General features: G+C 41.3%; 1 protein-coding gene across 3 annotated transcripts in view; it reads right to left on the bottom strand.

The window, feature by feature from the left end:
* DMXL2 (Dmx like 2) overlaps positions 1–24,591 on the bottom strand; it is a 156,388-nt gene extending 131,797 nt beyond the window's left edge. For all 3 annotated transcript variants that reach the window (XM_070422857.1, XM_070422866.1, XM_070422876.1), the window contains exon 1: positions 24,505–24,591. In XM_070422857.1, the coding sequence (XP_070278958.1) occupies positions 24,505–24,591 (87 nt within the window). The remainder of the gene's footprint in view (positions 1–24,504) is intronic.
* Between the last annotated feature and the right edge of the window lie 2,397 nt (positions 24,592–26,988).

Genomic DNA, 26,988 nt, shown 5'->3' with positions numbered 1-26,988 from the left:
TTCTCTAACTTGTTTTACATATAATTGCCTTGACTACATTACTTTCAGAAAAGCAAACAACTAATACTCATATTCTACAAATACTGTACTAATTTATAAAATTTCCTTCAAGTCTTAGATAAATTAAAATGTAAAGAAAAGAAATAAAATATTTTTAAATCTCACAGAAGCATGAACTTTCCTATGAGAATACAGAATACAAATAGATTAATTATATTGGCATTTTCTAAGGGAGTAGCTGGATGCTTTAACATCCTGGTAGCTATAAAATCAGATTTTGAGATCATTGACAGCCACTGCCAGATGTGTCTAAATTTAAAAGAAAAAGCACTGATGGATCAAAAGAAATTAAGTCTGTTGAGAGTTCTGTCTACTTTAACAAGGTGTAGTCTTACCAAAAATACTCTACTCCAAAGAGTGTTACTGTTAAAACTCACTGGGAGTTTTAATTCATGAAAGTATATTCATACTTCTACAAGTTGAGGGCACATGTGTTAAGACTTAGAAAAATAATTACTAGAAAGAGGTATTTATTGAAAGCCTACTGGGTAACAGGTACAGTACTATGCATTTCAAGACAGCAATAATCTTAGAAGTTGGTTTTTAATCCCGTTTTAATGCAAGGAAATGAAAGTTTGTATGATTTAATCAAAGTCCTAAGTCATAAGGTAAATATATGATGAGGTGCAAATACAGATTTCTTTATACTTAGTGATCATCTCAAATAGTTTGTTTTCTATTGTTCAAATTTTTTTCTTATTGGTTAGTTATATAAATTCATTAAAATTTTTCATTTCTGCTGTGATCTTGGCTCTATTCACAAACAAAAAGCTAAAGAGAAGACTGGGTTATCTTGAGAAAATACTCATAAGAGGCCAATGCTGACCCATGAAAAATCCTACAACCAAGAGAACAAAAAAGGACAGATTAACAAACTTTCCCCCACCCAAAAAATTCCTTTCCCTCTCTTCATTTTAGTCATCTAATTAAAATTCTAACTGCTTATGATGCTCTCAGAATTAAAAATTAACTTCTAAAATGAACAAATAGGTTTCCCTATTAAGCTAGAACTTTCATATATTACTTATCCATTAAAGCCATCTACAAGCTAAATTAACCATTTTAAAGGTTTAATTTTAATGTTTTCAGTAACAAGATTTTCTTTTTTATAGAGAAAATAACACATGTACTAAGTTTACAAACTAAATAGAAAAATTAGGCCACCTTCTTAGCTTTGACCACCTCTCCTCATTCCCAAGGAGCAATCACTTAAAAGTTACCTATGAATTCTTCCTACACTGTTTAGTGTACACACAAGTGTATCTATGTATAAATCTTTTTGTAAAATAAAGGGATTACACTATACATAAGTCTGTAACTTTTCCCACTTACTAGTAACTAGCAATATATCTTGAAAATTTTCCATATCAGCAAAGAAGGAATGACTTCATTCTTTTTTTTTAATGTATTTTTTATTGATTTCAGAGAGGAAGGAAAAGGGAGTGAGAGATAGAACATCAATGATGAGAGAGAATCATTGATTGGCTGCCTCCTCCACACCCCTCATCGGGGATCGAGCCCGCCACCCAGGCATGTGCCCTGACCAGGAATCAAACCAGAACCTAGGTCAATGCTCAACCACTGAGGCACACCGTCCAAGCTCATTCTTCTTAATTATTGCATAGTATTCCATTGTGTGGCTTTGTTGTCATTAATTTAGGCTGTTTCCAGTCTTTTACCACTGAAGCAAAAATAATGCTTCAATATATAAAATATATTATGTATAAAATATATGATGCATATATGTGCAAATATACCCATAGGATAAGTTCTAAGAAATAATTTGCTGGGTCAGTGATTAAAATTTAATAACAACTGCAAACTAGCCTCTAAAAATATCATACTTCTCAGGTGTATAAAAGTACCTACTTCTCCACTTCTCACTAAACCTGATCATTATCAAATGTTTTAATCTTTCCAACCAACAAACCCTGACAGAGCTGTTTTAATTTGTATTTTTATTAAGAGGAATGTTGAGCATCTTTTCATATATTTATCAGCCATTTGTATGTATTTCTCTGCAAACTGCTTATTCAAGTTATTGGTCCATTTTTAACTGAGCCTTTAGTCTTATTGTTTTAAATGATTTATAAAAGCTCTTTACAGAATTCACCCTTTGTCATATATAGCTAGCAAACTTCTACACATGAAGTCAAACCCTTACCATTATCAACTATTGCCCATCACTACCACCTCCCCGCAAAACAAACAAGCCTCCTTTCATTTAGATATGTCCGTACTACAGTTAGACAAGGGGGGAGAGGGTAGTAGCTGAGTAAGTAGCTCTTCTTTCCACATGACTAAGGACACACTTTACTGAAATGATTCATTCTAACAGCCTAAAGTCCATTCAAGAATGCTAAATGAGCAAAATAAATAAATGAGAAACTAAATAGTATTCAAAAAGCTTAGAGCAAAAAAATTAACCTAAGTTAACAGGTGGAGCAATGTCAGAAATAATCTAATAATGACTACTTGTGTGGTAACCAAGGGGACTGTTCCTTTTAGAATACAAATCAAATTAGGATTTGCAAAATTAACAGCCTAATGTAGAAAAAAGCAAAACTTTTGTGAGTGGTATGCTAGGTAAAACATAAGCCAAAACAAAAATATGTGACCATAGAAAAATAGAAGAAATTTTAAGAAAGTATTATCTGTTTGTGATTAAGTAGTAAGAGACAAAATAATTTTTTTAATTTCTTCCTAAAAACCCAAAAAAAGTAAATGATCTTAAAAAAAAGGAGAACTTTCTTTAAAATTAAAACTATTTTTTTAAAAAACCTATTTTAATATTAGTTAAGAACTAGCCAATTTGGATAACTTACTAACAAAATGGAGATATAAAAAATTCTAAATACTAAGATTTAAAAAGCACATAGCCAACTACAGTCCAGACTAAACCTATTTCTGTACCCCTGAACAAAACATGTTTTTTTAATTTATTCATGCTAGTATCATCTAAAAGAAAAATGAGACCTTGTAAAGAGAAATATGTAATATTAATTAATTTGCTCTAATTAATCATTACAAAACCAGCTCTATGCCCAGCTGGCTGGCTTGCATTCTCATTAAAAGGCAGGTCTAGAAGTAGAAACCAAAAATCACCTCTCTTATGAATATGTTATGTCAGTGCTAAGAATAAACCATTCAAAGTATTAATTATCAAAAATTTCTACAGGAGTCCTAGTTGGTTTGGCTCAGTGGATAGAGTCAACCTGAGGACTGAAGGGTCCCAGGTTCGATTCCCGGTCAAGGGCATGTACCTCAGTTGCAGACTAATCTCCAGCCCTGTTCAGGGAGGGTGTGGGAAGGCAACCAATTGATGTATCTCTCTCACATCGATGTTTCTCTCTCTGTCGCTCCCTCTCCTTTCCATTCTCTCTAAAATTCAATCATAGTAATACTGGTCAAAATAAGCCCCGTGGACTGCCTAGCATGTATAAAAACCTAGAGTCACCTTTCAGCCTCTAATTTGTTCTCTAAAGCTTAGAGTATATAACAATTTGCCTCACAGAGAATCTACCTACACTAATAAAAGGTAATATGCAAATTAACTGTCACTCTGAGACAAAGATGGCGGCACCCATAGCCACAAAGATGGCGGCACCAGCCAGAGCCACAGAGCCAGCTGGAGCGGGACGCGTGGCTTCCTTCGGGAGGGACGCTTGGCTTCCTTTGGGTGGGAGGCTTGGCTTCCTTCATCACTGGGGCCACGAAGGAAGCCAAGCCTCCTGCAAGCCCCGGCTGGCCGCCGAGGGCCAGCCTCTGGGCAGTGGCCATGGAGCGGGCAGAGCGGCGGGAGGTGGCTCCGGCCCGGAGTGAAGGCAGAAGGCGGTGACAAGAGCGAAGGCCCGGGTCCCGGAGGGAAGCCAGTGCCAGCAGCCAGGGGAAGGAAGGCCTATATATATAATCAAAAGAGAATTCCTGAGAATCTAAAGGTACAGACACCAATTATAATAATGGGCAAACCATAATCTCTATAGATGTTTCCTTCACCAGTCAAATAAAAGATTGTGACTAGATCAATCCAAAGACCTTTCAACTTTTAAGCTGTAACTACTAAGTTTGCACAAATTTGCTTCAAAAAGTCCTGATAAAAGATTAAATAATCCAGTATACACTACTTTATATAGAGCTCAACTTAGTATTTTTTATCTTGTGACTCTTTCCTCTACTCACAGCTGACAGGAGGCAAGGATGGTCCAGGAAAATGGCCAGCAGAAAAGATGAGCTATGCCAATCAAAGTCCACTCGGGGAAATTTAAACCAAAACACCTAGAGTTAGCAGGAAGAGTTGAGCTGAAAAGACATACATGTTCAGGGATAAGGTAGCCATTAATAACCATGTGCAATTTGAAATTGAAACCATCAGTTTAAAAAACTAATGGATCACATATCAAAAAACAAGAATGAGCTCATGAGAAAACAAGTATATAAAATCCCCAAGAAAAGGCAGTCTTGATTCTACCAGCTTTTTAGTTCCAATCACTCTGAAGCCCAATTGCCCTTCCTTGATGGTGCATCATGTATCCTGAAATAAACCTTGTTTTTAACTTTAGTTCATTTGTCCCTTGCCCTGACTAGAACCATAACTAGAACAAAGATTGGGGATATTCAGAGCAGGGCTCAAAGTAAATGCAGAACTGGCCATGATATTAGAGTAGGGAATGCAATAAGGATGCAAGGATGGAAAGCTAGCAAAACAGGATATATAATACAGATATAGGTACTAAAGCAGTCATATGTGATCCCTTGGAACCCAGAATACATACCTAGATAGAGTAATGCTTTCAAGCACTGAATAGCCAAGTGTAGTTTTTTCAGCCTTAAATAAAGAATAGCAAAAAGCAATGAGCAAGAGAGTATAGTGCACCTGTCACTCTCATACACTCTTGAGTATAAAACCATATGGCTTTTCTGTAAAACAACTTGGTAATATGAATTAAGAGACTATAAAGAGCTTTAAGTACTTCGATTCATTGAGTCTATTTCTAGGGCCCTAGGCTAAGAAAACATTCAGACATGCAGACAAATGTTACAACTAATACTAAAATGATTATTGCAGCCTTTTAAAAATAATTTTAAAAATGGGAACCACCTAAATATCTCATTGTGCTTTATCATATCAAGTATACTGCCCATCTTACTCACAGACCTTTCCTGGAAAAACTGCTCCCACCCAGTCCTTTTGAAAGAACAGTCCTTCTGAAAGGCAGACCACATGACTAACACCCACTGCAGAAAATTTCAAAGGCCAACAATTTCATTCCAAAAACACTTGACTCCAAAGACCAAGAATTTCATATCAAAAACTATAGGATAGCCAGCACAGATGTTGAAATTACCGAAGATATTAAAGTGGCTAGTAAAAAATGCTCAAAGAAGTACATAGCTAATCACTCTCAAATTAGTAATCTAAGCTTCCTTCTTAATCAATTAGTAAAGAAGAGCAAAGCAAATCCAAAGCATGCAAAAAGCAGGAAATCACAAAAATCAGAAAGAAATCAATGAAACTGAATAAATAAATGAAATTGAAAACAAAAACAAGAGAGAATATGAATGAAATAAAAATCTGGTTCTTTGAAAAAAATCAATAAAATGTATAAACTTCTTGCAAGACAAAGAGAAAAGACACAAAATACCAACATAAACAATAAAGGAGGGAACATCAGTACTAATCTTGTGGGCATTGAAAGGATAATAAGGAATGAAATACTATAAACAAATATGACCATAAAATGGATTTAAAAGATTAATTCCTCCAAAACAGAAACTACAAAAACAAACAGAAGATGAAATATATTACCTGAATAGTCCTTTAACTATTAAAGAAATCAAGTTTCTCTCTCTCCCTCTCCCTTTCCTTCTCCCTCTTCCTTTCTCTCTCTCCAGAATCAATAAAAACATATTTAAAGAGCAATAACAATATAGTAAGTATACAAACCAGTAACATAGTTGATTATCATTTTCAAGTATTATATACTGTACATAATTGTATGTGTTATACTTTATACAACTGGCAGCGCAGATTTGTTTGCACCAGCATCACCATAAATATATAATGTGCTGCACTACAAAGTTAGGACACTACAACATCACTAGACAATAGGAATTTTTCAGCTCCATGATAATCTTATGCGATCTGTTGATGCAGCGCATGACAATATTAATCTCATGAGGTCAAAGGGGCAGAGGCAATAGTTGAAGAGATATAAACTGAAAACTGAAAATTTTCCAGATTTGATGAAATATATCAATTCACAGATTAAAAATCTCAAAAGTCCAAAACAGGACTGAAAAAAGAATATGCACACCTAGACATAACATAGTAAAACTCCAGAAAGACAAAGAAAAAAATCTTAAAAGCAGCTAGATTTTAAAAAATACAACTTTTAAAGAACAGGCTGGCAACTGACTTCTCAACAGAAACAGTAAAGGCCAGAAGACAGAGGACAGATATCATCAAGGTGCTGAAAAGAAAATACTGCCATCCTCGACTTACAAAGACACCTTTCAAAAATGAAACAAAATAAAGACATTTTCAGACAAACAAAAGGTGACATTACAACGCCAACACATCCACACCAAAAGAAATTCTAAAGGTTCTCCAGGAAGAAAATGATCCCAAATTGGGTGTGAGCGATGTAGGAAGGGATGAAAACAATTAGTACATATGTAGGTAAATCGAAATAACCATTGTCTGTGTAAAATAATAATGTCTTAAGGGTTTATGAATATAAACAACTTATCATAGGATAGATTATAAGCAGGAAGAGGGTAAAAAACATTGCAAAGGGTTCTTATATTGTCTGCAAGAATATAAAATCTCATCAAACTTTAGTAAATTACATGGTATCTGCAGAACGCATGTTGTAATTTCTAGGGCAGAAACACACCACTAAATTATATTATGAAAAATAGTGATTTAAAAAATATCTGTATGGTATGAAGATATAAAAGTAGATCCTAAGAATATAAAACTAACATACATAAATGCACATATAGAAAAAATAACTGGAATGAGCTAAGCATTTATCCAGTAAGTTACAAGGGAAACAGCAAAATTAATCCAAATAATATAGAAAGAAGAAAATAATAAATTTAAGAACAGAAATTAATAAAATAGAAAATAAATGCATAATATAGAGAACAGTCAGAAGTAGGTTATTTTAAAAGATTTATAAAGTTAATAAACTTCTATTTAAGAAAGTGAGAGGCACAAATAAACAAGAGCAGTAATGAGAAAAGAAGCAACACAACAGATGCTGCAGATCTTAAAAAAATAGTAATAAGAGGTTGCTGTGAACAATTTTAAACTAATAAATTTGGAAATCTCTGCAAAAGAATACATTCTTAGAAAAATAATGACCCAAAATTCATTACAGAAAAAAGTAGAGATAAACATTCTCAAACTGGTAATATAAGCCTCGTCCTTAAGCCCTCGGTCTAATTTACCAAAATGCTAAGAGGGGTTATCTCTGGATTGTACCATAACAGTGATTTTTATCTTTTTTCTACATTTTCCAAATGATCTACAAGAGCATATGTTACTTTTTAAATTTTAAGGGGACAAAAAGCATGGGAAGAGGGGGAAAAAACAGATTGGGAGCCTTGGGTTCTAGTTTTAATTCCGCCACAGGTCTAGCTATGTGACTTTGATTAAACCCTTTAATGCCTAAATATAAAATTCCTTTAGTAGATGTAATTTGTAAAACATTTCATTTCATATACCAATTTAACATAAAGAAATTAATCTTACCACTTCAAAAAAAAAACAACACAAATTGTCTTGTTTCTATATACCAACCACATACAAATGGCACTATTAAATACTGCCAGAAACAAGGGCTCCAGTTCAATTATCCTATAACCAAAATCATCACTTTGATAGATGACCCCCAATTTCACTAGTTTATAGCTTATAACAACACACACCATGTCCTCTTGTACAACAGTGCACATTTAATAGCTGGTTTGCCTAACACAACCCAAGGCACTCAAATATTTTCTAATAAAGGATAACCAGGAAGTTATGCTAATCAAAATTCTACTGGGAAATGGAAACTTTCACTTTCCTTATATCAACAATGTTTGAATTGTGAGCTTAGAATGCAGATATTACGTTAATAATTTTTAATTGATTTTTTTTTTGAGAGAGAGAGAGAAGAGAAACATCAATTCTTATATGTACCCTGACCAAGGATCGAACCCACAACCTTGGTAAATGAGAACAATGCTCTAACCAACTGAGCTACCCAGCCAGGGTTTACATTAACAATTTTTTTTTAAAAGAGTTCTTTAGGGTTTTTGTTCTTAAAAGCCAAATTGAGCTTTTGATTATCTACACTAATAAAAGACAAACATGCAGCCCCTAGGGCATTGGAAACTAAAGAGAAAATAATCAAATGGGACTACATCAAAATAAAGAGCTTCTGCACAGCAAAAGAAACCATCAACAAAACAACAAGAAAGCCCACTGCATGGGAGAACATATTTGCCAATGTTATCACCGATAAGGGTTTAATCTCCAACATTTATAGAAAACTCATACAACTTAACAAAAGGAAGATAAACAATCCAATCAAAAAATGGGCAAAAGACCTAAATAGACACTTTTCAAAAGAGGACATTCAGAAAGCCAAGAGACATATGAAAACATGCTCAAAGTCACTAATCATCTGAGAAATGCAAATCAAAACAACAATGAGGTGCCATCTCACACCTGTCAGAATGGCTATCATCAACAAATCAACAAACGACAAGTGCTAGAGAGGATGCGGAGAAAAAGGAACCCTCCTGCACTGCTGGTGGGAATGCAGACTGGTGCAGCCACTATGGAAAGCAGTATGGAGGTTCCTCAAAAAATTGGAAATGGAACTCCCATTTGACCCTGTGATCCCACTTCTAGGAATATATCCCAAGAAACCAGAAACACCAATCAGAAAGGATATATGTACCCAGATGTTCATAGCAGCACAATTCACTATAGCTAAGATCTGGAAACAGCCTAAATGCCCATCAGTAGATGAATGGATTAGAAAACTGTGGTACATCTACACGATGGAATACTATGCTGCTGTTAAAAAGAAGGAACTCCTGCCGAAACCGGTTTGGCTCAGTGGATAGAGCGTCGGCCTGTGGACTGAAGGGTCCCGGGTTCGATTCCGGTCAAGGGCATGTACCTGGGTTGCGGGCACATTCCCGGTCGGGGATGTGCAGGAGGCAGCTGATCGATGTTTCTCTCATTGATGTTTCTAACTCTCTCTATCTCTCTCCCTTCCTCTCTGTAAAAAATCAATAAAATATATTTAAAAAAAAAAAAAAAGAAGGAACTCCTACCATTTGCAACAGCATGGATGGAACTGGAGAGCATTATGCTAAGTGAAACAAGCCAGTCAATGAAGGAAAAATACCACATGATCTCACTCTTTCATGGTTAATTAAGACCATTACAAACTTTTGAACAATAATAAATACAGTGGCAGAGCTGCCTCAAACTGATTGTCGGACTGCAGTGGGAAGGCCAGGGAGGGTTGGGGGACAGGAGGGAGGGGAGTAAGAGATCAACCGAAGGACTTGTATGCACCCATATAACCATAACTAATGGACATAAGACACTGGGGGGTAAGGGAGGGCAGGGGCTTGTCAAGGGCGGGGGGGAAAAAAGGACACTTATGTAATACCCTTTGTAATACTTTTAGCGAAAAATAAAAAAAATTAAAAAAATAAATAAAAATAAAAAATAAAAAAATAAAAATAAAATAAATCAAAGACAAACATGCAAATTGACCATACCTTTGCTATGCCTTAAGCCACACCCACCAATCAGAGTGACTATATGCAAATTAACCCAACCAAGATGGCGGCCAGCAGCCACGGAGCTGGAGCAAGCAGGAGGCTTGATTGCCCCTGTGATGGAGGAAGCCAAGCTTCCCCCTGCTGTGGCTGGCTCTAAGCTCCACTCAAGGCAACAAAGTTTCAATTATAGAAGGTAAATAAACCCCAGATACCTGCTTTCAGCCGGCCGTGGCCACGGAGCTAGAGCGAGCAGGAGGCTTGGTTGCCCCTGGCAATGGAGGAAGCCAAGCTTCCTGCCCGCAATGACTGGCTCTGAGCTCCACTAAAGGCTACAAAGTTTCAATTATATAAGGTAAATAAATCCCAGAATAAAAATAAATAAAATTAAAAAAGGAGAGGCTGGGAGCTTCCGTGGCTTGGCCAGCCTGAAAACGGCCCTCAGCCCCTCACCCAGGCTGGCCAAACCTCCATGGGGTGAGGGTCCCCACTGGTGGGCGGCTTGACCAGCCTGCAAACAGCCATGATCCCCTCACCCAGGCTGGCCAGGCACCCCAGTGGGGACCCCCACCCTGATCCGGGACACCCTTCAGGGCAAACCAGCCGGCCCCCTCCCATGCACCAGGCCTCTATCCTATATAATAAAAGGGTAATATGCAAACTGACCCTAACAGCAGAACGACTGGGAATGACTGGTCACTATGACACACACTGACCACCAGGGGGCAGACGCTCAATGCAGGAGCTGCCCCCTGGTGGTCAGTGCACTCCCACAGGGGGAGCTCTGCTCAGCCACAAGCCAGGGTGACGGATGCCAGTACAGCGGTGGTGGTGGGAGCCTCTCCCGCCTCCTCAGCAGCGCTAAGGATGTCCGACTGCAGCTTAGGCCTGCTCCCTGCTGGCAAGTAGACATCCCCCAAGGGCTGCTAGGCTGCCAGAGGGATGTCTGACTGCCATCTTAGGCTCGATTCCCCAGGGAGCGGGCCTAAGCCAGCAGGTGGACATCCTCCGAGGGGTCCCAGACTGCAAGAGGGCATAGGCCGGGCTGAGGGACACCCCTGAGTGCACAAATTTTTGTGCACCGGGCCTCTAGTATCTATATAAAAATTTTTCCAGCATAAAATTATTCTAGCCATGTTTGAATGTTCCATTGGTATATTATTAAAATTACTTTCCCAAGAGAATCTTGCTTCTATCCAAGAATACTCCTTTAGCTGACTTTAGTTTACTGCTAAGTGGGAAAGTCACCTCAATCATATCTTTGTCAGGCTCCTCAATTTTCATTTCCAGGCCAAACTCAGCTGATTGTTAAAACATATAACTCTTAAAATACAGAATCACTACACTCTAGGTATTAGGTTAATCTCCAATTTCTTATGCATTAAAGTCTTTCCAAATCATAATTGAGGAAAATTTGATAACTGCTATACCATATAGCCTAGGTGTGTAGTAGCCTATACCATCTAGGTTTGTGTAAGTATACTATATGATGTTCACACAATGACGAAATCATAAATGACACATTTCTCAGAACGTCCCTGTCATTAAGTGGCATGTGACTGTATTTTAACAGAATCATTCTAGCTACTGTGTTGAGAATAAACTGAAGAAGGATAAAACCACCATATTCCTGGAGATGATGGTGTTTGGAACCATAGTGGTAGCAGTAAAAGCCCTAGCTGGTTGGCTAAGTGGATAGAGCATCAGCCCGGTCCCGAGTTTGATTCCAGTCAAGAGCACATACCTGGGTTGCGGGCTCAATCCCCAGGAGGGGGCATGCAGGAGGCAGCTGATCAATGATTCTCTCTCATCATTGATGTTTCTCTCTCTCTCTCTCCCCCTTACCTCTCTGAAATCAATTTATAAAATAAAATAAAAAAACAGAGTGGTAGCAGCACAAATGATAAGAACTGGTCAGATTCTGGATGTATTTTGCAGGTAGAGCCAACATAATTTGTCAATATTAGATACTAGAGGCCCGGTGCACAAAATTTGTGCACTGGGTGGCGGGGGGGGGCGGGGGTGTCCCTCAGCCCGGACTGTGCCCTCTGGCAGTCCAGGACCCCTCGCTCCATACCGCCCGCCTGCTCGCTGCTCCTTAGTGCTGCCACAGAGGCAGGAGAGGCTCCCAACACTGCCACTGCACTCGCCAGCTGTGAGCCCGGCTTCTGGCTGAGCGGCACTCCCCCTGTGGGACGCACTGACCACCAGGGGGCAGCTCCTCTGTTGAGCGTGTGCCCCCTGGTGGTCAGTGCACATCATAGTGACCGGTCATTCTGCCATTCAGTCGATTTGCATATTAGGGTTTTATTATATAGGATAAGGTGAAAATTTTAAAATAGTGAAAAATTCCAAGGGAACTGAAAAAAACTGAAGTAGCCATTTACTGGTTTAGGAAAGGCTGGAGGTGGAGAATGTTATGAGAATGGGGACTCTGAGGTAGTATTAGACATTCAAGAGAGAAATGTCATAAAACAGCTGGATATAGAAAAGTGGAATCAGGCTGAGAAGGAGCAATTAAGTAGAGGAAAACCAGGAGAGCTACATGAAGAAAGTATTCCAAAAAAGGAGAAATTCTAGTCCAATGCCCTTGAGTAATGAGGGAATAGAGACTAGGGTATACCAGGACTTCTCACAACTCAGACAGTATTTACATTTGGGGATGAATAATTCTTCATTGGTGGGGGAGCACTGTCTTATGCATTATATGACATTTATCAGGATTTCTGGCCTTTCACCACTAGATGCCAGTTCTCCCTGCCAACTCAGTCAAAATAAAAAATGTCTCCAGAAATTGTCAAGTGTCCCCTCAGAGGCAAAATAACCGTTATAAAAATGGAGGAACTGGCCTTTGCTCGAGACACAATCCATCCACATAAAAGGAAGATGCTAAGCGTAGAGTACATAATAATTTGAATGTCTTCTTAGTAGATCCTTCTAAGTACAATACAGTCAAGGCCAGATACATGAGGAAGTTGCCAGCATATCACAAAACCAAAGTCATTGTGATACTTCTGTAATGACCTGGTTATCAATTAACTAAAAAGGAAAAGAGAGGAGACTAAATATGATAGGCATGCCCAGTGAAGTCTAAATGACCTAAAGAAGGTGCTTGCTTATCAGTCATACTTGAGAACAGGGCATTGGCCAGATTAGGTGTGTGGACATGGCCACTGCAAGCCTGGGAAGATTTGATATTTAAGCTCCTAAACCAGAGGTGGGGAACCTTTTTTCTGCTAAGGGCCATTTGGATGTTCATAACATCATTCGCAAGCCATACAAAATTAATGACTGAAAAAGTAGCCTGCTATATTTGGTCAAACATTTATTAGAGGAGCAGTTGTGTCTACAAAATCATACGAAGGCTGGCTGCTCCTCTCACTCAGCCAGCTTTCCCATGGTTCTGGATGGTATTCGTTTTGTCTTTCAGTTGTAGTGTTTGTGCATGGCAGCAAATTCTCTAATGCCTTGGCAGGGCCAGACCAAATGAGGGCTGGATGTTCCCCATCCCTGTCCTAAACAAGGGGGATTCCCTCTCTTGCTTGTGCTCTTGCTACTCCTGCCTGATTCCTGGCCTGTGGGGTTCTCATGCTCTGCATTCACCCACATGGCTCACAGCCACGTGGAGCCCACACACAATGGATTGATAGACTAAAATTAGCATGATGCTGTGCCGGACTCAACTCCAATATGGATTGGAAACTTTGGACACTGGCTTTGTTTCTAGCTCTGCTGGATCCCCAGCTGCACCTTTTCCAGGACTAGTTTAAGGGAAATGGGACTTTGCAAACCAAGGGATATAACTTCACGCAAATAAAGCTTTCTACCACATCTCATCCTCCCGTTGGGGCCTCCGGAAATTCTTATTCCAGCAGTGCCCCAAGAACCCCACTTCCACTAGCAATGAAGAAATTCCAACCACACAATTCTCCAAGAACAATTACTCCTAGGAAAATGTTAGCATTTTACCATATAAGCTAAGTGTATCTTTGAACTGAATCTAAGCCAAAACTTTCATGTTTTTTGGGTCCATGCCAAGCATGTCAAACATGCAGCCCGCCGGCCACAAGTTTGACATGCTTGAAGCCCCTTTGCATAATGCCCACATGGTCTCGGGTTTCCTGGGTTTCTCCTAAAAATCAGAATGAAAATATGGCAATTGGTTTCACATGTATATATCAAGTCCCAGGGTTACATGAACTATATCTAAGAGAAAGAAAGTACAGTTCATACCACTTGTGTAAGTTGCACCTGCTCCCTCAATAATAGGTCCTATCCTGTTACATCATGAATTAGGGTTACAGAGCAAAAATATAATGCAAAAGGATTCCACATACTAAAAAAGACTGAAAACCCTAAAGCTTCTATTAAAATATTTGGCTTCCAAACTAATTTTAAAAAATAACTCACAGGGTTATGAAAGCCTTACTAAATCTGAATTACATGTTCTCTATTATCACTTTTGAAATACTGCTTTGCTTTCTATCATAGAAGAAAATTAAATTGGTCAGGCATGACTTCTTTTTCCACTGTGCCACTGTAGCTGTAACCCAACATCCTGTGTCCTTTTTGATAATTAACCTAGAGGCCTGGTGCACAAATTCGTGCATGGGTGGGGTCCAGTCAGCCAGAGGGAGGGGACACGGGAGATTGGCTGGCTGGCCCCACCCCCAATTGGGTCAGGGGAGTGATAGGGGGTGGGGCCAGCTGGGGGGAAGGGCTGCAGGAGGTTGGCCAGCTGGCCCTGCTGCTGATCGGGCCAGTTAGCCGGCCGCAGTGCACGTCATAGTGACCAGTTATACTGGTTGTTCTGGTCATTTCAGTTGTTCTGGTCGCTTGGCTTTTATATACTGTATATAGATACTGAGATTCTGATTTGTTCTAAGAACTTCCCAAGATCCAAGTTAAGATACTGATTATAATTTCTTAAGTCATCTTTCAAATATCCCAAATCCTAAGAACAGAAAGTAGAGAGACAACCAAGATGGCGGCATAGGTAAACACCTGAATTTGCTGCTGCGCACAACCACATTAAAACTACAACTAAAAAACAAAACGAATATCATCCAGAACCACGGGAAGGCTGGCTGAGTGGAAATTCTACAACTAGAAGGAAAGAGAAAAGCACACTGAGTCCAGTAGGAGGTACAGAGGTGCGGAAGAGCGGAGGTATTGAGGCACACGCGAAAGGGGCTGGCAGCTGGGTACGCTGTTGTCTTTTTCAATCTGGAGGGAGAAACAAGCTCCCGACTGCTCTGAACTCCAGTTCTGAGTGAGAATTTGGGAACCCAGACTCATGCGGAGAGAAACTTGACTGTCTGTCATCGGGCCGGAACGTGAGGGCAGCTTTCTTGCAGAGGTGCTTGCAGCGGTCATTGTTCCTGCATGGGGCCGCAGGACACAGACTCTGGGACCTTTCTGAGGCAGAGCAGACTAGCAGCCATTGCGGTTTGCTCCTCCCTGGTGATTCCCTAAGACCCCGCCCCACCCAATTTACAACCCCACTCAAGCTGTGCACAGAGGCTTTTGCATTTGCATGACCTGGCCTTTCTCCACCTAAAAACCTGGGCAGACTCAGTGAGCACCAAAGCCCCACTGAAGCAAGTCCTGCCCCATAAGGGTGTCTCCAGCACAGAAGTTCTCCCACTGTAGACACAACTGGTCCTCACAGCCAACTGGCCTGGAGGTCAATTCCACCCAATGATACCAACAGCAATCAAGACTTAACTACAACAAGACTGTGCACACAGCCCACAAAGGGGTGCACCAAGAGTGTCCACCTCAGGTAATTAGGGAGGCTGAGCCACTAGGCCCTATAGGACACCTAGCACACAAAGCCACTCTATCAACACACGGAAGGAGCCAAAATGTGGAGACAAAGAAACAGGTCACAAATGACAGAAATGGAGGAAAGCAAACTACTGGATATAGAGTTCAAAACCACAGTTAAAAGGTTACTCAAGAATCTTCTAGAAACCTCCGAGAACTATAGTGAGACCTTCAAGGATATGAAAAAGGACCAATTAGAAATTAAGCATACACTGACTGAAATAAAGAATAATATACAGAGATCCAACAGCAGACTAGAGGATCCCAAGAATCAAGTCAAAGATTTGAAATACGAAGAAGCAAAAAACACCCAAACGGAAAAGCAAAAGGAAGAAAGAATACAAAAATATGAAGATAGTGTAAGGAGCCTCTGGGACAACTTCAAGCATACCAACATCCGAATTATAGGGGTGCCAGAAGAAGAGAAAGAGCAAGATATTGAAAACCTATTTGTAGAAATAATGACTGAAAACTTTCCTTACCTGGTAAAAGAAATAGACTTACAAGTCCAGGAAGAGCAGAGAACCCCAAACAAGAGGAAGCCAAAGAGGACCCCACCAAGACACATCATAATTAAAATGCCAAGAGCAAAAGACAAAGAGAGAATATTAAAAGCAGCAAGAGAAAAACAGTTAATTACTTACAAGGGAGTACCCATATGACTGTCAGCTGATTTCTCAACAGAAACTATGCAGGCCAGAAGGGAGTGGCAAGAAATATTCAAAGTGATGAATAGCAAGAACCTACAACCAAGATTACTCTACCCAGCAAAGCTATCACTTCAAATTGAAGGTCAGATAAAGAGCTTAACAGATAAGAAAAGGCTAAAGGAGTTTATCACCACCAAACCAGTATTATATGAAATGCTGATGGGTATCCTTTAAGAAGAGGAAGAAGAAGAAAAAGGTAAAGATACAAATTATGAACAAAGTGACAACAAATACATATCTATCAACAAGTGAATCTAAAGATCAAGTGAATAAAAAATCTGATGAACAGAACAAACTGATGAATAGAATAGATCAGGGGCATAGAAAGGGAGTGGAGTGACTATTCTTGGGGGGGAAGGGGGTGTGGGGATGCGGGAAGAGACTGGACAAAAATCGTACACCTATGGACGAGGACAGTGGGGGGGAGGGTAAGGGCAGGGGGTGGGGTGGAAACCGGGTGGAGGGGAGCTATGGGGAGGAAAAGAGGAACAACTGAAATAATCTGAATAAAGATTAATAAAAAATAATAATAATAAAAAGAGCAGAAAATAAAGGAGTGACCATATGTAGGGGCTGGAGAACCTGAACACCATTACACTGGCCCTATCTGCCACTCCATACTGCATGTGACAGTTCAGGCAACTACCAGTAACCAGACGCTAAAGATACAATCATAAATCATAAACAAGAGCCTCCTTTTCCACTGTGAGCCCAAAGAGCCACTACTTCATAAACGCTCTGTATGGCTTCTTCCCTGAGCCAAAAAGGAGGTCAGACTCCCTGACTGTAAAGTCTGACCAATAGTCTTGTACATACAAGTGAAGGGAAAATATACAACAAGCCAGACTTCACCACAACCACTTTATGTTTCTGGTCCATTTTCTCTCTTGCCCCTTGGAAATCTTTAAACAAGCCAATATAATGTTCATTTGAGGTCTGAATACTTAAGGAGAACCTAATTTAAGAACCTCATTTTAGCCCTGGCTGGTTTGGCTCAGTGGATAGAGCGTCGGCCTGCAGACTGAAGGGTCCCAGGTTTGATTCCAGTCAAGGGCACATGCCAGGGTTGTGGGCTTGATCCTCAGTAGGGGGCGTGCAGGAGGCAACCAATCAATGATTCTCTCTCATCATTGATGTTTCTATCTCTCTCTCCCCTTCCTCTCTGAAATCAATAAAAATATATTTAAAAAAAAAAAAAGAACCTCATTTCACAGATGAAAAACCTATGAGAGGTTAAGTGATTTACCCAAGGTCATATACGTACTCGGTCTCTGACCTCCCATTTCTGGGAGGTATTACTGAGGACTATACCAGAGTTTCTGGGTAGCTGCTGGAAGTCTTGTCACTAAAAGTAGGAAGGATAATTAACAATCTACATGAGGATATAAAAAAAAGAACTTATATAACCTCATATACAGGGCAGGGCAAAAGTAGGTTTACAGTTGTTTGTATGGAGATTAATAAATAATAATATTAGAATAAATTTTGTTTTGCATACTCACAACTGTAAACCTACTTTTGCCACCCTGTACACCTACAGGCTAATAAAACACATGCCCACAAACTCTAAAAAAATATCTATTTAAATAAACAAGAAGCTACTCTCCAAGAAAAAATGGGCCAATTTCTCTTGGAAAACAAGCCCATTCTAAATTCTTGACTTCTGTTTTCCCATTTACTTTCAGCACAGGCTGTCAATAGGCCTAAGAGTTGTCAGACCTGCCCTGGCAGGCTTGGCTCAGTGGATAGAGCGTCAGCCTGCGGACTGAGGGGTCCTAGGTTCGATTCCAGCCAAGGGCATATGCCTGGGTTGCGGGCTCGAGCCCCAGTAGGGGGCGTGCAGGAGTCAGCCGATCAATGATTCTCTCTCATCATTGATGTTTCTCTCCCCCTCTTCCTTCCTCTCTGAAATCAATAAAGAAATATATATTAAAAAAAAGTTGTCAGACCTACTAATAACCAGCCAGTACAGAAGCATATTTCTGTCCAACTCCCCAATTCCCCTGGCCAAAAGTGATCTATTATTCCTTCTGAAATCCCACCAGAACTTAAGTGCCTCACAATACCACTCAGCTGGCCTGCTGTGGCTAAGAACATGTCTTAACTCTCCCAGTAGATTACTAGGTTCCTGTACTTCTTTAATAAATTCCCTGAAATCAGGACTAAGTTTTTTTATTCCTTTCCCCCTCCCCCAATCTTCACAGAGCCTCGCAGACCTATGTGTTCAACAAACATTTACTAAATGTATAAACAGCCTGATCATTTTCAAAGTTTGGTGTTGCTATAATTCTAGGACTGGAATGTTAGGACGCTATGATAAAATTAAAATATATCTAAATACCAGAAAAAATAGATCATATAACATTATCTTCTAACTTTTAAATTAATGTTTCTTCATTCATTACTAATCTGGTGACTTTTAGGGAAAAAAAAAAAAACAGTGCCAACAACAAAAGTTAAGAAATATCAAGGTATGTTTTCCTAAAAAGATATGGGTAATGTTTGGGAATCATATTTTTCAACATTCTAAGAGTGTTTGCTCTTTAATAAAGAGTTCAGTGCGTTTTTTAAAAATCACTTTTGGGAGGGGAGGGGGAAAAAATCACTTTTGTGAAGGAATTCATCCTATCATACTGTTATACCCAATAATTTATCCTCATCACACCATTCCTTGGCTTTCGTTGTTCTTGCCTTCCAGAAAGGCCTAAAACCACTATTTTTTCAAATGTCAATCTTCTGTGAAATCTTTTATCTTCCCGTCTATAAGCGATCTCTTTCATCTGCCTTACATTATAATTATGTATATCCTTTTTTATCTCTGCCATTATATTACAAGCTCCCTAAGAGTGGAAATGACTCACTAATTTTTGTAAACTTTGATCAATGTGTAGAATTCATATCAGAGTGAAATAACATCAACTGCCCCTATCCACCTGAAAATACAGTCTGCACCCCTTAAAGGCAAATGGTAAATTTTTTAAAAAAAAATATTTTATTGATTTTTTACAGAGAGGAGGGGAGAGGGATAGAGAGTTAGAAACATCGATGAGAGAGAAACATCGATCAGCTGCCTCCTGCACACTCCCTACTGGGGATGTGCCTGCAACCAAGGTACATGCCCTTGACCGGAATCGAACCTGGGACCCTTGAGTCCTCAGGCTGACGCTCTATCCACTGAGCCAAACCAGTTAGGGCTAAATTTTTAAAATTAGATTAATAATGATTAATAATAATCATGTACCATCATCATTTTAATTAATATTTTAATGCTTATAAAAAATAATAACTAAGGACTATTTTTCAGGAAAGTAATAACATAAATGAGAAAATATACACTATTGAATTAAGGCTTGAAGCATTCACTTATCTATAAGAATATAGCTGGAAATGTCTGAATGGCAAAATAAAATATAAGCTCACACATGGTAGAAGATGATTTCCTTGGACTACCTGGGACCTAACTTTTGCAGGATAACTGTATTTCCAGAATTTAGATCTATAATTAAAAGTAAAGAATGATCAAAAGGTAATACATCTATATACATAAAAAGGCTAAGTGTCCATTCAACCGGTAGCTATGACACGCACTGGCCATCAGGGGCAGACACTCAATGCAGGAGCTGCCATGACGCACACTGGCCATTTAAAAATAGATGGCGCCAGGCGCCAACACACCAAATGGGGCACAGGCCCCATCACCACCCCGGAGTGACAGCCCACCAAATCACAGCCAATGCTGCCAAGTCCCCATAGTGCAAAATGTGGACCCCAGCCCAGCCAGAAATGGTTGCTGTGGGCGCCGGGTAATGACATCACATAGCAAAGCCCACTTCCTCTCCCTAGCCACTAGCCTCCTTGGAGTTTCTTGGGCCCAGGAACACAACGTGCTTTATAGCCAGGTGCAAACATTTCACACTTTAACCAAATGTTTGTGAAGTGTTTTCCCGTGCCTCATCTCCTTTGATCCTCACAGAAGTCCTGGAGTAGGTAGATAGGAGACTTGGTGGAATCCTATTTTCTCTTCATTAGCCAGAAAACAGAGATTTAGAAAGTTTAGAAACTTGACCCAACTGAAAAGAAGTAAGAAATGGTGGAGCTTGAAAATGACTTCAGATTTTCTCACTGTGCAGAATATAGTCAAACACTGTTACAGTTAAATATTTTACTCTTTGTTCTCCCTGCATGATCTACAATAATAATCTGCTTCATGTTGATATTTACTTCTGTGTTGCTGACAATTACCTGAAAGAGAAGTTGGGGTGCTTCACTGGGCTGGAAAAAGTTTAGCTAAATCAGAAAGCAGATCTAATTAAACAAGTTTATTCTATGTAGACCATATATAAAAGGCTAAGTTGACTCGCGCATGCGTGATACATATAAAGCTCTCGCTGGCGTCAATCACATGCGTGTGTTTCAATCTGTCATTTTCAATCGTGAATTTGGTTGACACTTCTATTATAGAGAAAGGGCAAATAGCGATATTAAAATATTTATTCTAATTAATTTCCTTTCAATGTGCACAAATCCATAAACCAGGATACTAGTATGATTATATTTATAAAATCACAATTGTTGTAAAAACTGCTAACTGCCAAAACACAAGTGAAAACCACCATAGCTCACATGTTAGCACTAAAAGTATACACAACACTAAGACTCCATTACAAATTGCACCACCATGTCAACATAGCACAAATTGGGCACAGAGACATAACCAAGCAGTCATTCACAGTCCAATCACACCACCCACCACCCACCACCCACTACCCACCAAGCACAAGGCAATATATATAACAATGTTTTTCAATTACGATGCTATGAATACTTCAAAATCCGTTTAGAACAACTCCTTTACAAAAACTTTCCATTTATAGACTCCTAAATAAATGACCTAAAAAAAAAAAAAAAGATATACCCTATTTTGAAAAGGTCCTCAAGTAGCCCTGACTGGTTTGGCTCAGTGGATAGAGCGTCGCCCTGCGAGCTGAACGGTCCTGGGTTCAATTCCAGCCAAGGGCATGTACCTTGGTTGCGGGCACATCCCCAGTCGGGGGTATGCAAGAGGCAGCTGATCGATGTTTCTCTCTCATCGATGTTTCTAACTCTCTATCCCCTTCCCTTCCTCTCTGTGAAAAATCAATAAAACATATTAAAAAAAAAAAAGGTCCTCAAGTTATCATTGGCTAAGAACCACTGGCTAGCTACAAGACAGTCTGTCCTTCTACAATGGCCTTACACATATATACACCACTTCAGAGCAAGAACTCCCACAGGAAAGAAACACAACCAAAAAAAAGCCCACCAGATAAGAAGTCACAAGACTTCCATTCCAATACTGGCTGGTCCCCTTTTTAGTCATCTGACCAGAACTGAAGTTTTTCTATCTGATTGCTATACAAATTAAATGGCATATTCTATGTAAAGGAGGTTTACTTTCAAAAAATTTATTTTTACCACACTAATATAGGCACTAATTTTTACCACACTAATATTAGTTAATTCTAGAGTACTTAAAAACAGCTTGTTCTCATTTCTGGTAAGTAACTCTGTTCTTTACAGAGTCCAAAGGTCATTTCTAGTTCAAGGCAAAGTTATAACTGGATCCGTGTACTCAAAACTAAGATATTAGCCCTAGCCAGTTTGGTTCAGTGGATAGAGTCAGCCTGCGGACAGAAGGGTCCCGAGTTCAATTCCAGTCAAGGGCACATGCCCAGGTTGAGGGCTCAATCCCCAGTAGGGGGCATGCAGGAGGCAGCCTATCAATGATTCTCACTGATGTTCCTATTTCTCTCTCCCTCACCCTTCCTCTCTGAAATCAATAAAAATATATTTTTAAGAAAACTAAGATATTAAAATGAGGATGGGGTTGTAATGCCAAAGGGCCATATATAATCACAGGCAGGCATCCTAAACCAGGTAATTTTTGAGTCATACTTGGGAAAAAATAAAGTCAGGATTCTCTTGTTGCAACACAAAAATGTAGGCTAAAATAAGATTAGTATGCCTAGAGCAGTAGGGCCAAGATGAGAAGTATATATTATCAAATATAAAGAAATATAAAGTCAAAGATGGCAGAAGAATTTCTGACAAGTTTAAATTTCACAACACAGCTATTAGAAACAACTACATATTCATGAGCCCAGAATGATATGGTAAAATGGTATTGGAAGAAAATTATCCCAGCAGCTATGTGAAGGATGAACTGAAGTGATCAAATAAGTGTCAGGAAGACCAGTTGGAAGCTAGCTGTCATATTAAATAATACAAATAAGGCTCTATAATAAGGTGGCAACTCAGGACATGAAAAGGGGTAAATCTAACAGACACTGTAGAGAGTCACCGAGACTTGGTGACAGGTTTGAACTGGGGGAGGGGGGGTGGAAAAGATATGAAAATGATCCCAAGCATCTGGTCATAGGTGGCCTCCAGCATAACCACACCTGCACTGCACTCATAGTTTTTGCACTGACTTTTCCAGACTGCATCTGAATCCATTTTAGCGCTATATACCAGCCCCACAGTGAGACACTGTTCTGCTTTAGAAGAAAACAGGAGAATTACCACCACCACCATAGTGTGGAAATACCCCATAACCCAAGGTTCCAGATTTGTTTCTTCATGGAGGAAGTCTGCTTTTCCAACCCTGAGGAACTTCTCCACCACCTACACAACTGGGGGAGAGGACAATTTCTTCTCTGTGCCCCAAATATTCTCTCCACACTTGACAAACATGCTCAATACTATAGGGATCTTTTAGGTCCCATGTACACAAAACACAGATGACACTATTGATAGAGAAAGGTGTAACAATATAAGTCAGGCAAATTATATTTTTAAAAGGTTCATTCTCAACTGGAACAAAGCCAAGTTAATTACATTTAAAAATTAAAATGGACAAAAAAGCAATCTTGTAGTTCTTTCTAATGTATCACAATGACAGATAAATTCAGTTCCAGAATGCACTGTGCTACATAATGATGCTGCAGTTTTGCTGGAGCTTTTCTTATTTCTGCAGCTTTAAACACATGCTGTGGGGAGGCAGACATCAGATCAAAGTGTTTCCCTTGTCTAAAAAGCATTGTGCTATTTCCAATTTTATCAAGCAGATGGTTGTCAATGTGTATTTCATCGAGGTCTCACTGCCTACAGTTCCTTCTATGGAGGGCCTTGTATAAATTTAATACAAAAAAAAAAAAAAAGAACTCATGCTAATCCATGGGAATCTATGGGTAAACGCTCTAGAGCTCGGTTTGAATTTGCTATACTACCAACATGCCATTCTCAAAAAGGGCTGATGCATCCACGCTCCAGGAGAAACATACCTATTTCATTTAGATTTTAAAGAGGTTCTAACACGTTGTCGTTTATATACACTTCACTCGCAAGAACAAGAAAATCGCTGTCATAAAATGTCACATTGCCTTGGCTTTAAAAACAAACCAGCCTACTTTGCAAATGGATTAAAATATTACCTAGGAAGGTTTCCAAACCGTGATCTCGTGTTAAGAGCCCTCCGCGCCACTGTCACGCAGACCCTTTTATTCTAAAAATTTCCGGGGCAGAGAATGAATGTTTCTATTTTCTTCTTGGAATTAAGATTCTGCATATCAGGAGACAGAGGGCCGGGCTGGGTGTAAAGCCGCAGGCTCCAACGTCTGCCGGCCGCCCGCACAGGGCGGGCCAGGGGAGCCCAGCGCCTCCACGCTCCGCTCACCACCGCGTCCCTCGGCCTCCACGCCCAGAGCAGGTGCGAAAGGGGCGCCCTGGGGTTTCAGCCGCTGCCACCCGCCTCCTCACCGCAGACCCGGGGCAGCCCTCGGAGAGGAACCTTCTCGCCTCGACAGCCCCCGGACCGTTGGCTGAGGGCGGACGGGGGTGCATTCCTAATCGTCTCCCCCGCGGGTGATTTCCTACACCGGCCGCACGACTGACAGCCCCACGCCCCCTCCCCCCTGCACTGGGCTGCAGAGAGGCGAGCGGGTGGGGCCCACCAACATCTCACAGCCACCCCCCCGCCGCCGCCCCCGGGAAGCGTGGGCCCGGGTCCGGACCCGGTCTCTCCCCCGCCCACCCGCACCCCCCGCCACCCGGGCTGCCGGGCGCCGCTCACCGTGAAAGGGACATCCCGGACGCTGCCCACGGAGTAGCAGTTGTCTCCAGGGTTGACAGCGCCCGTGAGGACCTGATGCAGATGCATGTCCGGAGCCGGGCTGGCCAGGGAATGCACGAGAGGCGACACCAGCCCCGCGCCGGCCCTCCCCCGGCCGCGAGAGCGCCGCCCCCGCCGCCTCCCTCGGGACCCGCCGCAGAGCGGCTCCGGCTTATCGCCTCACTCCCGTTCGCCTCCCCCCCGCCTCGTCCCTGCCATGGGAGCTCCTCAACCGCCGACGCCGCCCGGGTCGCTGCTCGGCGGCGGAAATGCCCGGATGCTCCCACCGCCCGCTGCACCGGCGCACGAATGCGGGAGGGCGAGGGTGCGCGCGAGGCGGGGAGCGCTCGGGGGACCGGCGAGCCGGCAGCGAGCTGGCAGGACGCTCCGCCCGAGGGAGCTGGGCGCGACGGTCAAGAGGGAGGGTAAACCCCTCCTCCCGCCGCCGGGCTCTGCGCTCAGCCCGTCTGCCCAGCCCCGCGTTTGCGCGTGCGCGCGCAGTGGTTTCCAGGGCAATTGCGCCCGCCGTGCGGATCCTCGGGCCGGATTGCGCGCGCAGACGTGCGGGAGTTCCCTGGGAGCCTCCGGGCTGCGGCCGCCGGCGGGGGCGGGGGTGGGGGCGGGGCGGGACCCGAGCCGGGCGGAGGCCACTGGGGGCCCCGCAGCTGTCTGACCCGGGAAACGCCGCCGAGTGTTTTGCTGTATTTAATCCGCTGCCATGTACGCTGTGCGATGGTCAGTGCAGTTGACCTCAGGAGGACAGTCGGTCACCGGGAAATTCCACCTCGGGAGATCGTAGATCCCTAAGAGCTTTTTCCAAGCGCAGTGCATATGATATTTTATATAAACAATAAAGGCATCTTCAAACTCGAGATGCCGTACTTCCCTGACAGCAAATGATTTTTTGCTCCCACCTTTTGTCATGGTTGTTGTAGACAGAGAAAGGGCCCCTAGAGACGGGTGATTCCACTAATTTTTTTTTTCATGCATGATGTCATGGATTCTCAGAATCACCTGATTTTTCCAGGCTGTCTGCTAAACTTTGAGTGGTTGATAGGGGGATCAGATCCCCGCTCCAGGTCAATTCATCACAATTTTTTTTATCCTACACCGTGTATGAGTCATTGGAGCCAAAGAAGTAGAAGAGATACCAAGGCACAACTATCTATAAAACAGGCAGAACGCAGAGTGTTATGAACGAGACACGAAGTCTTTGTATCACAAAAGGAAGAATACTTTGGGCAGGATGTGTTAGAGCAGTGGTTCTCAACCTGTTCTGCACATTAGAATCACCTGGGAATCTTTTTAAAATCCTGATTTCTGGGCCTCATCCTCCGGAAATTCTGTTTGTTACTAATGTTGTGGCCCCACCCCATAACAAAGAACCAGAATTTCCGGAGGATGAGGCCCAGAAATCAGGATTTTAAAAAGATTCCCAGGTGATTCTAATGTGCAGCCAAGGTTGAGAACCCCTGTGTTAGAGGAACAAAGATCAGATTGATGTTTGAAGTCAGGAAAGGAAGTGATAGTTAAGGAGATACAGGTATTCAGTAGGTAGCTTGTGGCCTGCCTGAAGGTGGAGAGTCTTGAATGCTCCACTAAGAAGCTTGGGTTTCATTCTGCATGGGGATGAGGGTGGGAGGTGTCCTTCAAATGTTTATACAGTCAAAACTGTTTTAGGAAGATGACTTTGCAAGCACAATTAGGAGAGGGGGGGGGGGGGGGGGCGGGATTAGAGGCAAAGGCCTGGGAGGAATTGGTCGTTTTTCAGTGGAAAGGAGAAGGAGTCAAAGATAATTCTGATGACCTAGGGCATTTTCCTTTTCATTTAGTGACATAATGTTCCTCCAATATAGAAACCATAGAGCCACTTTTGGCTCCTTTCTCTTGCCAAAATGTAAGGATCTCTTTTCGAAGTCTCTAGTTCTTGCCCCTCGTTATCCCCACTGCCATTTACCTTCATTTCAGCCCTCATCATTTCTCATGTAATTACCATAACAGCCTCCTAACTAGTTTGCCTTCCATCGCTTGCTCTCCAATCCATCCACCACACTGCAACCAGAGAAACCTTTTAAAGGAAAAATTCCTCTGCTTAAAATCCCCATTCCCTGCATGCTAAAATCTGAACTCCTTAGCGCAGTGGTTCTCAACCTTCTGGCCCTTTAAATACAGTTCCTCATGTTGTGACCCAACCATAAAATTATTTTCGTTGCTACTTCATAACTGTAATGTTGCTACTGTTCTAAATCGTAATGTCAATATCTGATATGCAGGATGGTCTTAGGAGACCCCTGTGAAAGGGTCGTTCAACCGCCAAAGGGGTCACGACCCACAGGTTGAGAACCACTGCCTTAGCGTGTCTGACCAACCTGTTCATTCTGGTTTCTCCCTAATCTTGTCATCTGAAGCTGTTCCTTCACAACCACTATGCTGCAGCCCCACTGA

The sequence above is a fragment of the Myotis yumanensis genome, unplaced genomic scaffold, assembly GCF_028538775.1.
Source record: "Myotis yumanensis isolate MYYU_CA2020_CCGP unplaced genomic scaffold, mMyoYum1.0.hap1 SCAF_1, whole genome shotgun sequence".
Taxonomy (NCBI): Eukaryota; Metazoa; Chordata; class Mammalia; order Chiroptera; family Vespertilionidae; genus Myotis; species Myotis yumanensis.
The sequence above is the reverse complement of the archived record's forward strand: the minus strand, read 5'-3'. Positions and strand labels throughout refer to the sequence as shown.